The sequence below is a fragment of the Trichechus manatus genome, unplaced genomic scaffold, assembly GCF_000243295.1.
Source record: "Trichechus manatus latirostris isolate Lorelei unplaced genomic scaffold, TriManLat1.0 scaffold00034, whole genome shotgun sequence".
NCBI classification, from domain to species: domain Eukaryota; kingdom Metazoa; phylum Chordata; class Mammalia; order Sirenia; family Trichechidae; genus Trichechus; species Trichechus manatus.
In genome coordinates, this window is record NW_004443970.1 from 7,490,359 (window position 1) to 7,507,665 (window position 17,307).

The 17,307-nt window shown below is 36.0% G+C and overlaps 1 protein-coding gene across 8 annotated transcripts in view; it reads right to left on the reverse strand.

Moving 5' to 3' along the window:
• TBC1D19 (TBC1 domain family member 19) overlaps positions 1 to 17,307 on the reverse strand; it is a 187,668-nt gene that overhangs the window by 90,121 nt on the left and 80,240 nt on the right. For all 8 annotated transcript variants that reach the window (XR_002823879.1, XR_002823880.1, XR_002823877.1 and 5 more), the window contains one exon: positions 1 to 75. Coding sequence is in view for 2 of the 8 variants with exons in the window: in XM_023730229.1 (XP_023585997.1) it covers positions 1 to 75 (75 nt within the window). In the remaining 6 variants the exon portion in view is untranslated. The remainder of the gene's footprint in view (positions 76 to 17,307) is intronic.

Genomic DNA, 17,307 nt, shown 5'->3' on the forward strand with positions numbered 1-17,307 from the left:
TTTATATATTAGACTGTCCACCAAAAGGTCATGTTGTATCACATTGGCCTTGAGCTGCTCATAATACAAGATATCCTAAATTTAAAAGCAAACAAAAAAATTTAAGGTCAGTCACATTTATAAAATCAGCCTCAAACTTTAATAAATAATAATCATTAATATTATAAACTCTAAGAGGGTAAGGACTTTATGTTTATTGCTACATCCTCCATACCTGGCTAATAGTCAATGCTCAATAAATATACCTATCCCCATGACTTAGGATAAGGTCTGGCATCTGGTAGGTATTTGTCTTAGTCATCTAGTGCTGCTGTAACAGAACTATCACAAGTGGATAGCTTTAACAAAGAGAAATTTATTCTCTCACAGTCCAGTAGACTAGAAGTCGAAATTCAGGGTGCTGACTCCAGGGGAAGGCTTTTTCTCTCCGTCAGCCTTCTCATCAATCTTCCCCCAGACTAGGAGTTTCTCCGCACAGGGACCCCAGGTCCAAAGGACGTGCTCTGCTGCTGGCACTGCTTTCTTGGTGGTATAAGGTCCTCAACTCTCTGCTTGTTTCTCTTTCCTTTTATCTCTTGTAAGATAAAAGATGGTGCAGGCCACACCCCGGAAACTCCCTTTACATTGGATCAGGGATGTGACCTTAGTAAGGGTGTTACAATCCCACCCTGATCCTCTTGAACATAAAATTACAATCACAAAATGGAGGACAACCACACAAAACTGGAAATCATGGCCCAGCCAAATTGATACACACATTTTTTGGGGGACATAATTCAATCCATGTTTGCTAAATTGATTAACTATAATTTAACTTTAGTGAATACAGTACTTATCAAGCACTTATGAGACACCAAGTACTGTTTTACACACTTTACATGAGTAAACTCATTTAATCCCATATCAACACAGTGAAGTAGGTCAGTGACATTATTCCCACTTACATTTGAGAAACTGAAGCCCAGGGAGAAAAAGTAACTTTCTATCCAAGGCTAGTAAGATTCGATCCTAGGAAACCTAGCTCAAGGACCTATATAAAAACCCAGTAGGACTATCCTACCTTTTTAATACCTAAATTATTAACAAATTAAAAATTTAAACATACAAATCATCCCTGGTAAGAAAAGCAATCATATAGCATCTCAAAGAAGTCAGTTTTCTTATATTAGACTATGGTTCAATAAAACTATAAAGTCTGATTAAGTCTGTATAATGACGAGATTAAATGAATGCTTTTTTTAATAGAGACAAGAAATAGAAGGGAGACAAGGCGAAAACAAGGGAGAAAAGAGGAGAGCAAGGAAGGAAAGAGGGAAGAGGGGAAGACAGACTTGAGACTGCAGTTAAGCATCAGGCTGACAGTCAGAAAGGACATTAGGCATGAAGGTAGGGATCATGTGGGTAGCAGCTGTGCTGTAGAGAGATGTAAATATCGTCTCTGCTTTACCCAAACCCTGTATTCCTACAAATTCCTCCATTTGTCTCTTATACACCTTAGCCCTGGTCTCTACTCATATCCAGACACTCTATTAGTAAATACCATTCTGTAAGATACTTTCTGAAGACATTCTCCCAAACAAGTAAGATTTGTGGGACAAGGCCTTCTGGGATCAGGGGCAATATCCATTACATGTAGCTGCCTTGACAGGATGATATCTGATCCTACATTTCCTGAAATATGATTTCTTAATCTTTAAAGACATTTAATAACAGTTCTCTGGTTTAAGTCAAAGTGCTCTTTGCCTAAAGATAATCTGGGCACTTGCTGGCTATTTTTGATTGATTTAATTTTAATAAAAAGCCTAGTTTCGTTGTCATTCATGATGTTTTGATTTGTTAACTAAAGCAAAATTATTTTGCTATTTACCTTCCATTGTATCTACTGAATACATCTGTTGAATCTGGCTAGAATGCAAGGTCCTTAAAGGCAGAAACAGTGAGCATCAGATTCAAATGCCAATCCCCACCAACTGACAAAGGGCCTAGTATTGCACTTTAACTTTTTCTAGTAGAAGGAGTGCAAAAGCTAAGGACTTTAGAGTTATGTCTTAAAAAGAAAAAAAAAAAGTTTAAAATTACAAATAAATATGTTGTTGTTGTTGTTAGGTGCCACTGAGTTGGTTCCAACTCATAGCGACCCTACGTACAACAGAATGAAACAATGCCCGATCCTGCACCATCCTCACAATTGTTGTAATGCTTGAGCCCATTGTTGCAGCCACTGTGTCATATGTGCAGCTACCTATGACATTAAAATAAGTGAAACAATCTTAAGCAGTAAAGAAAAAGGTATAATCTTTTCTCTCTCCAGTTCACTTTCCTAAAGTAACTAATTTTATTTTGTATCCTATTTATAGTGTTATTTGTAATTTGTATTCTTCCACACCTTTCTCCATGCTTCTAAAATATACAAAATCATATTTAGGAGTTTTGGTGGTTGTTATTTTCTTTTTAACATAAAATGGAATCATACTAGTTAGCCTGTCTAACTAACGGTATGTCATAATTATCTTTCTATGGAGCCCTGGTGGCACAGCGGTTAACAGTTCAGCTGCTAACCAAAAGGTTAGCAGTTTGAATCCACCAGCTGCTCCTTGGAAACCCTATGGGGCAGTTCTACTCTGTCCTATAGGGTTGCTATAAGTCGGAATCAACTCAACAACAGCGGGTTTGGTTTTTGGTTTTATGTTAACAAACGTACATCTAACATTCTTTTTAATAGCTTCATATACCTTGATATTTTAAAAGCTGTTATATAGATGTATCATAATTTATTAATCATTCCCCCTATAGTTGGATGCTCAGGTTGTTTCTAGTTGTTTGTCCCTACAACTAATGCTGTAATAAACATCCACTTATACTTTTGTATCTATGGGATAAATTTGTAAAGGTAAGATTGCAAGCAAAGGCTGTATGTATCTTTAGTTGGACTATATATTGCCAGACTACTTTCCAAAAAAAGTATCAATTCAAAGTCTCACCAGCAATACATGAGACCACACACATCTACATACATTCTAACTTCTCTAAATTTCCTCATGGATGAAAAATTATATCTCACTATTGTGTTAATTCGAAATTTCCAAATTAACAATAAAACTGGACATCCTTTCACATGTGTATTAGTCTACTGAATTTCTTCTTCAATGATTTGCCTCTCGTAACATTTACCTATTTTCTATTAGATTATCTTTCTCTTATTAATTTATAGTGCTCTTTCTTTAGAAGGAGAATTAACACTTTGTCATTTGCGTTGCAAACACTTTTTCTACAAAATAATATTGTTTTCTGATTTTTGGTTATAGTGTACATTGCCTTAATTTTAAAAAAACCCTTTATGGCTTCAGGGTTTTCTTTCTTGCTTTAGGCAAGGTTCGCCCACCACGTTTATACAAATATTTTTCTAAAATTCTTTTCTAAAATTGCTATTTTTTTCATTTAAATATTTATAATCCACCTGGAACTTATTTCTGTAGTTAAAAAAAAAAAAAAAAACCCAAACCCATTGCCGTGAGTCAATTCCGACTCATAGCGATCCTATAGGACAGAGTAAAACTGCCCCATAGAGTGTCCAAGGAGCACCTGGTGGATTTGAACTGCTGACTTTTTGGTTAGCAGCCATAGCTCTTAACCATGTCACCAGGGTTTCCTATATTATTTCTGTATATGGTAAGTAAATGGTCTGACTGTTTTCTTTCAGAACCCCACAAAACCTACTGTTGCAGAGTTGCTTCTGACTCATAGCAACCCCATAGGGCTTCTGAGGCTGTAAATCTCTACAGAAGTAGACTGCCACATCTTTCTCCCATGGAGCTGCTGGTAGTTTCGAACCGCCAACCTTTCGGTTAGCAGTCGATCACTTTAACCACTGTGCCACCAGGACTCCTTTTTCCTTCAGAAGGACTGTCAATTATCTGCATCATTTATTAAATAAACCATACATTTCCAATTGAAGTAATAATCCAGACATGGATTTATTTCTAGACTCATCACTCTTTTTTTTCCCACAATTGATTTATTACTTTTGGACTTTTAATCTCCATAGAGACAGTGAGAAATTTCACCTGTTAAAAATAATTGAGATTCTCTTAAATCTCTGCTTTGGAAAAACTGACATATGATTCAGATCTTAGTTGTGTAACCCTAGGCAAACTAACAAACTTTTTGGGGCCTCAGAAGAATGATAATAGTAATAGTACCTTCCTTATGAGGCTGATGTGAAGAATAAATGAATAAGGCATATGCAAAGCATATGTAATGTGTCTAGAACAGTGACTGATATAGGGTAAGTGCTATATAAGTGTTAGATATTATTGTTCTATGTCCTTTATAAAGTATTATAATTTTTTTTATATGGGCCCTGTACCTTTCCTGCTAAATTTATTTTGTAGGTATTTTAATGTTTCTGCTATTATAAATGAGTTATTTTTTCACTTTCCTATTTCTAATTCCTAGTTCAATTTATTTCCTAAATTCTAATTTGTTATTGATAGTATAGAAAAAATATTGATTTTTGTATATTTATTTTATATCCCTCTACTGTCTTACCAAAATTTCTTTTTAATTATGCTAGGTTTTTTTTTTTTAATCTCTTGGGTTTTCTGGGTACACAATCATAATCATCTGCAAAGATGATGACTGTATCTCTTCCTTTCCAACACATAAACTAATAATTCATTTCTATATATTATTGAATTAGCTAGGACCTCAAAAGCTATGATGAATAACACTGGTAATAGTATTACTGTCTTAGTCTGAATTTTAATGAACAGAACTTCAGCATTTGATAATTTTTCTTAGTTTTGATAAACAGTCTTTATGATGTTTCAGTATTCTATTTAAAGATTTGATTTAGAAATGGCTGCTGAATTTTATCAATGCCATTTGACAACTGTTGATATTATTATACATAATTATATATAATAACATAATGTGCTTTAATATGCTGAGAGGTGTGATGTGACAGTCATATGACTATGACACTTATCACCCCACTCAATGTCAGTGCTGACTCAGCTGATGCTTGTTGGCCAGGCTAGTGTCCCTTCTTCTCTAAGTAGTTCTATAAGCCGCATGCTTGGTCAAAGAGGATGGCCTTCTCTATTAAAGGAGGTCTATTCTTCTAATAGTTCTAAGAATTATTATTGACATATTTTTAGTAAACTATTTCACATCTTTTCAAATATTTTTATATCCCCTATATAAAGTAGGTCCTGCAGATATCTGAAAAAAAAAAAAACACTGTTTTAGAATACTTTTAGTGATTTTAATTTATTATTGTTTAATTTAAAAAAATTGTTTACATTTATATTTGACATAAAAAGCTGAAGTAAAGTCAACTAAAAGAAATACTTCTTTAGGTAACAGATACTGCAAACACATATTCATAACTGCATTATTACTTGCAAATTATAAGTGCTCACACAGAATTTCATTTTAATTGCTAGTTTAAGCAATAATTTGCCTGTAATTGTATTTTAATGATTTTTACTGTAAGTAATAATAAATGCACTCCATGACAAGTACTACAAAATAATAAATATTTTAATGCAAGCAAGTCATTAAAATTCTAATTATAGTGCATCATGTTTCCATAAAGAAATATGTCTTCAAAATGCTGTCAATAAATTAATGTCTATAATTTTAGGCATGTTGTAACGGTGCTATTGACAAAAGTCTAGTTTCAATTCTAGAGAAAAAAGAAAAACATATTAGAGAATCTGGAAGGGACATTAGAAGTATCTAAAGTATTTCCTTACTTTGCACATTAAAATAATGAGGTCTGGCCAAGTTAACTGCCTTACCCAAGATTATAGAACTAGCCTGTGACTTAGCTAGTCCTCCTAATCCCCGGTCTATGCTTTTTGATTTCAATAGTTTCTAGTAATTTTTCCATATAAAAAGAAAGAAAGACATGAACAAGAGAATCAAAATTATAACATACTGTTACAATTGATATGGAATAATTTTTATATTAATATTTTAATTTTATACTATAAAATACAATGGTTACCAATAACAAAACAGGACATTTTAAAAGGGTATTTTGTATAAGCTCTGGTAGCATAGATACTTAAGACTAATAAATTATGATTATAAAAAGCAATCTGAAAAACAAAGTAACTAAATTTTTAGCATTAGAAAATAGTTGAATTTCAGGACATGTATTTTTTTGTATCTTATGCAGACTTATACTATCTTTAACTTAAGAAAAAAGGAAATAATACTCTCAGGAAATGAAAGAACTCACGAAACATTCCTAATATTTTAATTTATTCATTTAATCATTTATATGAGCCTACTACTTTCCAGACACTGTGCAAGATACCGACATTACAGATGGTTAAGAAGAAGAAAAAAATCCCTGTCCTCAAGGTACCCACAGTCTAGAAAGAGAGGCAGATAAGTAAACCAAATAGATTAAGAAGCATGGTACATGGTATATGTTTCTCTGTCTTTAGGCCTTTACTCTTGCCCTAGTTAGGATGGGACAAAAGAGAAGGAAGTATCTAACTGTAATGGTGATGGAATCAGGAGGCGACAGGGCAGAGGGGATAATGTCAGAAAGGATATTCAGAAAAGGTGATGGAATAAACCGTGTCTTTAAAGATAAGCAGGAGTCTTTAAGGAGACAAAAGGCAGGGAAGGCATTCTGGGGTAGTGAAGAGCATGGTGCAACAGCTCAGAAGCAAGAAAAAGAATATGGCATCTCTTGGAGGACCGCAAACACATTGAAGTAAAGATGATGTCTTTGCTTTTAGACATCTGGAGTCTGAAATACTTTTGGAACATATAATGAAGCTATATAGGCAACTGAAAACAAAGGTTTTAGGCTTAGGATGAAAGTTTGGGTTGAAACCAAAGAGTTGAAGCCATTAGAGAATAGGTAGTAGCTGAAACTGACTTGTGGATGAAACAGTCCACAGAAAAATGTATAGAATAAGAAGAGGACAAGATAGAATTTCGGGAAATACAGCACTTAGTATCCAGCAGAGGAACCAAAATGGAGACTAAGAAAAATAATGAGAAAAAAAAGATAAACTAAACAAACATGGTGAAATAAACTAAAGACCAAGACTATTTCAAGAAGAGAGTAGGCAATAGTATCAAATGCAGTGGGACATAAAGATTAAAATGTGTCCACTGTTCCTTGTTGACCTTAGCTAGGGCCATTGTAGTCATGTAGTGGGTGGGGTGTATGCCACACTATTGACAGATTGAGTCATGAATGAGATTAAGGAAGCAGGAATGCCTAAATAAACTGTTATCTCAGAAGGTTTGTGAAAGGAAATAGAAGGATAGGGAGATAGTCAGGGAAGACACAGGTTTTGATGTTTACTTTTATTCCCTATAGAAAAAACCTGAGAGCGTATAATGCTAGGGGGAAAAAGCAAGTACAGAAGAAGAGGTTGAAGTTTCAGAAGAAAATTTTTCCGAATGAAGAAAGGAGGCACAAGCGGAGTCTTGGATAAAAGAAATACACTTCTTCCTCTGAGATGGCAGTAAGGTAAATGTAAGTTCTAGGTGGAGGGATAGAAAATGAAGGGAGCCATTGATTAGTTCAATTTTTTTCCAGTGAAATAGAAGACAAGATCATCTGTTGGGAAAGAATGGAACAGGGATAAGGTATAAAGTCTGAAATGGAATGGTAAAAGTTTGGCATAGTCATTTTGGGGAACTGGAGAAGGAGCTGGCCAGTACCCCTAAAATGACTGTCACGTATCTCCGCTAAAATTGAAATTGTTGAGGCAGTAATTTGCATGGTTCTGTGAATCTTAAGTCAGTTCAATTACTGAATCATTTTCTGGAATAGAATGATAACAAAATATGAGCTAGACTCCTCCAAGCATTTGATATGCTCCAAGAAGTGCTTGCTATATTAACCACAATTCTTGGTCCTGGTAATGTTTACTCATCACACTCTCCAAAATATAGTTTAGTGACCACAGGAGTAGGTTTTTTTAATATCTACTAATATTTATATCACTGGGCTTTTCAAAAATTAAATATTCAATTATTCAACAAATATTTACTAAATATCTTTTATATGCTAGGTATGGTGCCCAGAACAGTACTCAGAACTACATGACACAAAGAAGGTACTGAATAAATACTTGATGAAAAAAAGAATAAATAATAATACAGTGATGATGGTGTTCTGAAATGGGATGGTAGTAGTGTGACTATAGAGAAATAGTTGGATTTAAAATATATTCAGGAGTTAAATAAAGAGGGAATTACTGAGTAACATAATATGGGAATCAGGTAGAAATAAAGTTAGAAATGACCCAAATTTCTGGCTGGGGCACCTCAGTGGACAGTAGTACCAAGAAAGGGAACCCAGGAAAAGTTTGGACATCTGAATTCGAGGTGCTTATGGGAAATAGAGAGTTGCACCTGAAGTTCAGGAAAGAGAGATCTGGGAGTAACTGGTAACTGAAACTGTGGGAGTTGAGGAGATTCTCCAAAGAATGTACGGATGAGAAGAGAAAGACTACCAAAGAACCCTAACTTAAAAGACCAAGAAGACTCTCCACTGAGGAATGCCAGCAAGAGCACTGTGTCACAAAAGCCAAGGGATATTTCAAGAAAGGAGTAGTCAACTGGGTGAAATGCTGCCGAAAGATCTAAGAGGTAGGCATTTCTTCCATTTAAATAAAAGTAAAGGACAGATAGAACAGGTGCTGATGTATTGAGTTTCTAGGCTGCAGACTGAATTTGAATGAGCTTTTTCTTCTGACTGCTATTCTCTCTGGGTAGGAGGAGGAGAGATCTTTTCCTAAGATTCTGAAGAGAAGTGGTTGAGAAGAGTGGAGGTTGGAAATAAGTACTGTGGAGACTAAGTAAGAGAGCTGACTAGGAAAATCTAGGCAAGTCAGGCATTGTGGTCCTAGGTAAGGTTGTAAAGAACCTTATAAAGAAATAACTAAATAAAATGTTAAACTAATACTCATCTTGCATATTTTAAGGAGCCCTGGTGGCATAGTGGTTAAAATACTCAGCTGCAAGCCGAAGGTTGGCAGTTCGAACCCACCAGCTGCTCTGTGGGAGAAAGATGTGGCAGTCTGCTTCTGTAAAGATTTATAGCCTTGGAAACCCTATGGGGCAGTTCTACTCTGTCCTATAGGGTTGCTATGAGTTGGAATTGACTCAACAGCAATGGGTTTGGTCTTTGGTTTGGCTATTTTATGAATCCACCACTTGCAGTCTACCACTTGTCTGTCAGTTTGTCATACTGTGGTGGCTTGCCTGTTGCTCTGATGCAGGAAGCTATGCCACCAGTATTTCAAATACCAGCAGGGTCACCTGTGGTGGATGGGTTTCTGTGGAGTTTCCAGACCAAGACAGACTAAGAAGAAGGACCTTGTGGTCTACTCCTGAAAAAAAAATTGGCCAGTGAAAACCTTATAAATAGCAATGAAATATCATATGATATACTGCCGGAGATGAGCCCCTCAGGCTGGAAGGCACTCAAAATACAACTGGGAAGAGCAGCCTCCTCAAAGTAGAGTTGACCTTAATGACATAGATGGAGTAAAGCTTTAGGTGCCTTCATTTACTGATGTGTAACAACTCAAAATGAAAAGAAACAGCTGCAAAGATCCATTAATAATTGTAATATGGAATGTACAAAGTATGAATCTAAGAAAACTGTAAGTTGTCAAATATGGAATGGAACACGTAAAGATCGATATCCTAGACATTAGTGAGCTGAAACGGACTGGTATTGGCCATTTTGAATTGGACAATCATATGGTCTACTGTGCTGGGACAGACAAACTGAAGAACGGCATCACATTTCATCATCAAAAAGAACATTTTAAGATCTATCCTGAAGTACAACACCATCAGTATCCATATGCCTACAAGGAAGACCAGTTAATATGACTATTATTCAAATTTACCCACCAATCACTAAGGCCAAAGATGATGAAATTGAAGATTTTTACCAACTTCTAGAGCCTAAAATTGATCAAACATGCAATCAAGATGCATTGATAATCACTGGTGATTGGATGCAAAAGTTGAAAATAAGGATCAGGAGTTGGAAAACATGGCCTTGGTGATAAAATGATGTGGGAGATTGCACGACAGAATTTTGCAAGACCTATGATTTCTTCATTGCAAATACATTTTCTCAACAACGTAAATGGTGACTATACACATGGACCTCACCAGATGGAATATACAGGAATCAAATCGACTACATCTGTGGAAAGACACTCTGGAGAAGCTCGATATCATCAGTTAGAACAAGGCCAGGGGCTGACTGTGGAACAGACCAATTGCTCATATGCAAGTTCAAGGTGAAGCTGAAGAAAATTAGAGCAAGTCCACATGAGCGAAAAAACAATCTCGACTATATCTCACCTGAATTTAGAGACCATCTCAAGAATAGATTTGACACTTGAACACTAATAACTGAAGATCAGATGAGTTGTGGAATGACATTAAGGATATCATACATGAAGAAAGCAAGAGGACATTAAAAAGATCAGAAAGAAACAAAAGACTAAAGTGGATGTCAGAAGGGACTCTGAAAGTTGCTCTTGAATGTACAGTAGCTGCGGGGAATGGAAGAAATGATAAAGCAAAAGAGCTGAACAGAAGATTTCAAAGGGCGGCTTGAGAAGACAAAGTATTATAATGAAATGTGCAAAGACCTGGAGTTAGAAAACCAAAAGGGAAGAACACGCTTGGCATTTCTCAAGCTAAAAGAACTGAAAAAAAATATTCAAGCCTTGAGTTGCATTATTAAAGGATTCCACAGGGAAATACTAAATGATGCACGAAGCATCAAAAGAAGATGGAAGGAATACAGAGTCACTGTATCAAAAAGAACTGGTCAATGTTCAACCATGTCAGGAGGTAGCATATGATCAAGAACCAACGGTACTGAAGGAAGAAGTCCAAGCTGCACTTAAGGCACTGACAAAAAACAAGGCTCCAGGAATTGACGGAATGCCAATTAAGATATTTCAACAAACGGATACAGCACTGCGAGTTCTCCCTCGTCTATGCTAAGAAATGTGGCAGACAGCTACCCAGCCAACCAACTGGAATAGATCCATATTTGTGCCCATTCCAAAGAAAGGTGATCCCACACAATGTAGAAATTATCGAACAATGTCCTTAATATCACACATAAGTAAAATTTCACTGAAGATCATTCAAAAGCAGTTGCAGCAGTACATCAACAGGGAACTTCCAGAAATTCAAGCCAGATTCAGAAGAGGATGTGGAACAAGGGATATCAACGCTGTTGTCAGACGGATCTTGGCTGAAAGCAGAGAATTCCGGAAAGATGTTTACCTGTTGTTTTACTGACTATGCAAAGGCATTCGACTGTGTGGATCACAACATATTATAGACAACACTGTGAAGAATGGGAACTTCAGAATACTTAATTGTGGTCATGAGGAACCTATACGTAGACCAAGAGGCAGTTGTTTGGACAGAACAAGGAGATACTGTGTGGTCTGAAGTTAGGAAAGGTGTGTGTCAGGGTTGTATCCTTTCACCATACTTATTCAATCTGTATGCTGAACAAATAATCCAAGAAGCTGGACTATATGAAGAAGAACAGGGCATCAGGATTGGTGGAAGACTCATTAATAACCTGCAATATGCAGATGACACAACATTGCTTACTGAAAGCAAAGAGGACTAAGCACTTACTGATGAAAACCAGACTACAGTCTTCAGTATGGATTGCACCTCAACATAAAGAAAATAAAAATCCTCACAACTGGACCAATAAGCAACATCATGATAAATGGAGAAAAGACTGAAGTTGTCAATGACTTTATTTTACTTGGATCCACGTATTAATGCTCATGGAAGCAGTAGTCAAGAAATCAAATGAATGTATTGCATTACGTAAATCTGCTGCAAAAGACCTCTTGAAAGTGTTATAAAGCAAAGATGTTACTTTGGGGACTAAAATACACCTGACCCAAGCCATGGTATTTGTGATCGCCTCATATGCATGCAAACCCTGGACAATGAAGGAGGACTAAAGAAGAATTGAAGTCTTTGAATTATGGTACTGGCAAAGAATACTGAATATACCATGGACTGCCATAAGAATGAACAAATCTGTTTTGGAAGAAGTATAGCCAGAATGCTCCTTAGAACCAAGGATAGCGAGGCTTTGTCTCACATACTTTGAACATGTTATGGGGAGGGACTAGTCTCTGCAGAAAGGCATCATGCTTGGTAAAGTGGAGGATCAATGAAAAAGACGGAGACCCTCAATGAGATGGACTGACACAGTTGCTGCAACAATGGGCTCAAGCATAACATCGATTGTAAGTAGGGTGCAGGAAGGGGCAGTATTTTGTTCTGTTGTACATAGGGTCGCTATGAGTCAGAACTGACTTGCCAGCATCAAACAACAATAACACTGTATCAGTAAGCAAGTATGTAAATTATAAGAAAATTTTATCTTTCTTTAACTAGTAAACTGAAACTAAACAAAAAAAATTAAATGTGAATAATGCTTACTTAATATGGATATTTTAATACACACCTAGATATTTGTAGAAAAGAAAATATACAAACACAAACCTTTTAAACTTATCATGTATTCTTTTAATAATTTTAAAACACCAAAGTTAAAGAATGTTCTAGTGAAAATGAAATATAACACTACAAAATAAATTAACTACTAGGAACTTAAAGCATTATATCCAACGTATTCGCATTGTGATAAGATTTAAAGAATGGCTTTACAACAAGGATGCCCTTTATCACCACTCTTATTTAACACTGTGCTGAAAGTCCTAGCCAGAGCAATTAGGCTAGAAAAAGAAATAAAGGGCATCCAAATTGGTAGGGAAGAAGTAAAAGAATCTCTATTTGCAGATGATATGATCTTATACACAGAAAACCCCAAGGAATCCACAAGAAAACTACTGGAACTAATGAAGATTTCAGCAAAATATCAGGATACAAGATAAACATACAAAAATCAGTTGGACTTCTCTACACCAACAAAGAGAACTTTCAAGAGGAAATCATCAAATTAATACCACTTACAATAGCCCCCAAGAAGATAAAATACTTAGGAATAAATCTAACCAGAGACGTTAAAGACACATGCAATGAAAACTAGAAGACATTACTGGAAGAAACCAAGAGACCTGCATAAGTGGAAAAACATACCTTGCTCATGGATAGGAAGACTCAACATTGTGAAAATGTCAGTTCTACCCAAAGCGATCTACAGATGCAATGCAATCCCGATCCAAATTCCAATGGCATTTTTTAATCAGATGGAGAAACAAATCATCAACTTCATATGGAAAGGAAAGAGGCCTCGGATAAGTAAGTGATTACTCAAGAAGATGAACAAAGTGGGAGGCCTCACACTACCTGATTTTAGAACCTATTATACCACCACTGTAGTCAAAGCAGCCTAATACTGGTACAACAACAGATACATAGACCAATGGAACAGAACTGAGAATCCAGACGTAAATTCATCCACCTATGAGCAGCTGATATTTGACAAAGGCCCAAAGTCCATTAACTGGGGAAAAGACAGTCTCTTTAACAAATGGTGCTGGCATAACTGGCTATCCATCCGCAAAAAATTGAAACAAGGCCCGTACCTCACACCATGCACAAAAACTAACTCAAAATGGATCAAAGACCTAAATATAAAATCAAAATGATAAAGATCATGGAAGAAAAAATAGGGACAACGCTAGGAGCCCTAATATATGGCATAAACAGAATATGAACCAGAAGTAACAATGCACAGACACCAGAAGAGAAACTAGATAACTGGGAGCTCCTAAAAATAAAACACTTACGTTCATCAAAATACTTCACCAAAAGAGTCAAAAGACAACCTACAGACTGGGAAAAAAAATTTGGCTATGACAAATCCAATCAGTGTCTAATCTCTAAAATCTACAAGATACTGCAAAACCTCAACAACAAAAAGACAAACAACCCAATTAAAAAATGGGCAAAGAATATGAACAGGCACTTTGCCAAAGAAGACATTCAGGTGGCTAACAGACAAATGAGGAAATGTTCACGATCATTAGCCATTAGACAAATGCAAATCAAAACTACAATGAGATACCATCTCACCCTAACAAGGCTAGCATTAATCCAAAAAACACCAAATAACAGATGTTGGAGAGGTTGTGGAGAGACTGGAACACTTATACACTGTTGGTGGGAATACAAAATCGTACAACCACTTTGGAAATAGATTTGGTGCTTCCTTAAAAAGCTAGAAATAGAAGTACCATACGATCCAGCAAGTCTACTCCTTGGAATATATCCTAGAGAATTAAGAGCCATCACATAAACAGATATACACACACCCATGTTCACTGCAGTATTATTCACGAAAGCAAAAAGATGGAAACAACCTAGGTGCCCATCTATGGACAAATGAATAAACAAATTATGGTATATTCACACAATGGAATACTATGCAACAATAAAGAACAACGATGAATCCATGAAACATCTTACAACATGGAGGAATCTGGAAGGTATTATGCTGAGTGAACTTACTCGCAAAAGGACAAATATTGTATAAGACCACTATTATAAGAACTCAAGAAAAGGTTTAAACACAGAAGAAAACATTCTTTGATGGTTATGAGAGTGGGCAGGGAGGGAGAGGGTTATTCACTAACTAGAAAGTAGACAAGAATTATCTTAGGTGAAGGGAAGGACAACACACACTACAGGGGGAGTCAGCACAACTGGACTAAACCAAAGCTAAGAAGTATCCTGAATACAACCAAACACTTCAAGGGACAGAGTAGCAGGGGCAGGGGTCTGGGGACCATGGTTTCAGGGGACATCTAGGTCAATTGGCATAAAAAGTTTTTAAGAAAATGTTTTGCATCCCACTTTGGTGAGTGGCGTCTGGGGTCTTAAAAGCTTACAAGCGGCCATCTAAGACGCATCAATTGGTTCCAACCCACCTGGAGTAAAGGAGAACGAAGAAAACCATGGACACAAGGAAAGTATTAGCCCAAGAGACAGAAAGTGCCATATAAACCTAAGACTTCATCAGCCTGAGACCGGAAGAACTAGATGGTGCCCGGCTACCACCAATGACTGCCCTGACAGGGAACACAACAGAGAGTCCCTGATGAAGCAGGAGAAAAGTGGGGTGCAGAACTCAATTTCTAGTAAAAAGTCCAGACTTAATGGTTTGATTGAGACTGAAGTGACCCCGGAAGACACAGCCCTCGGACTCTCTGTTAGTCCAAAACTAAAACCATTCGCAAGGCTAACTCTTCAGACAAAGATTAGACTGGACTATGGGACATAAAATGATACTCGTGAAGAGTGTGCTTCTTAGCTCAAGTAGATACATGAGAATAACTGGACAGCTCCTGTCCAGAGGCGAGATGAGAAGGCAGAGAGGGTCAGGAGCTGGTTGAATGGACACAGGAAATCCAGGGTGGAAAGAAGAGTGTGCTGTCACAGTATAGGGAGAGCAAGTAGGGTCACAAAACAATGTATGTATAAACATTTGTATGACAGTCTAACTTGAATTGTAAACTTAAAGTGCAACAATTAAAAAAAACGAAGAATGGCTTTACAGGTGTGAAATGTGAAATATCCTGTTTATGTCTCTAACTTCTCAACTATGATTGCAATTATATGTGTAATTTATTTTAAGCAATTGAAAAATAACTGAACAAAAAGTTTTGATTAAGTAATCGTGATCAGAAGGATTTTCTCCACCCACTCCCTCTTTTCTCTTTCTCCCTCTACTATACCACCTACACACAATTATTTTGGAACTGCTATAAGTCTTTGAGGTCACTGATTTTACAGCTTAGAGTAAGTGTAAGTGATGGGCAGTATTTTCTTCAATAAAACCAAGATCGCTTTTCTAAAAATATTAATTTCGTTTACCAATATTGAATAGACTTGTTACTTTGTATTTAGAAAATGAAGATAACTACCAGCTCCAAAATTCAGTGTAAAAATCACCTTTGAACATTGTAATAAACTATCATTATCTGAGATCACTACTTTTACTCTAGGATAATATTTTTGGAAAATTTTTAAATTTGTTTTTGAAATGGCATTAGTTCCTCTACAAAGAGATAGGATTTATTAATCTAACTCCCAAACAGCAAAAGTGGTAGATCAACTACAAGTTAGATGGGAAAGGCAGAAGACTTACATCCTCTTCTGCAAGCATTGATACATTCACAAGGGCCCCAAACCAAAAAAACAAACCAGTTGCTGTTGAGTTGATTCTGACCCTTGGCAACTCCATATGTTGCAGAGTAGAACTGCGCTCTATAGGGTTTTCATGGTTGTGACCTTTTGGAAGCATATCACTAGGCTTTTCTTCCAAGGAGCCTCTGAGTGGGTTCAAACTGCAAATGTTTCAGTTAGTAACCAAGTGCTTAACCATTTGTGCCACTCAAGGACTCCTTCATAAATGCTCAATATACACTCTCTAAACGGTTTCTTCTAAAATGCCACCACCAAAGATCAATGTTATCATTTGGTCTAAAACTTCTCTCACATAAATCACAAGCTTTATTTTTTTTCTATAAGGAAGCAAGTGATTTGGACAGTACTGTTCACAGAAGCAGATTTAAAACACATATACGCACATACGGATACATAATTTGCAAAGGTTAGAGGTATAGTTTTCATAATAGATTGTAAGAATTGCCTGATTTTCTTAAAAACTGCATCATTATAAATTATAGTTAATTTATAACATAATTGCATATAATATATAATTACTACAATTACTATCATTAATGGTGATCATTTATGTACCAGGCACTATGTTAAAAGACTAACATAAATTATTGTATTTAATTCTCACAATAAGTCTGTGCTGTAAATATTATTACCTATATTTAAGTATTGGTAAACTGAAGTTTGAAGAAATTTAACTAACTTGCTCAATGACATATTTCTAGTAAGCTGGGGGAGTTAGTCGAAACCAGGCCTATAGGATTCAAAAACTGATGCTTTTAACCACTAGGCTAGTTAACTATTAATTTGAAATTATTTAAATTTTTTTAAATGGATGACTTATATGATTATTGGGCTTAATCTAAAAAAAGAAATCCCCACTAAGAATACTTCAAAAGGAATCGATGTCTTATGTAATTTTTCTTTATTGAATGTATTACTTTTCTGTTGGAGATTTCTCTTCATATTCAGTTTATTTCCTAGAATAAAATGTTCTTATACTTAGAGAAAATAACCCACAAAATCTGCCAATTTTTAGAACCATAAGAATAATGTATATTTCAAAGTAACTGGAGGGACAAAGTATTCATT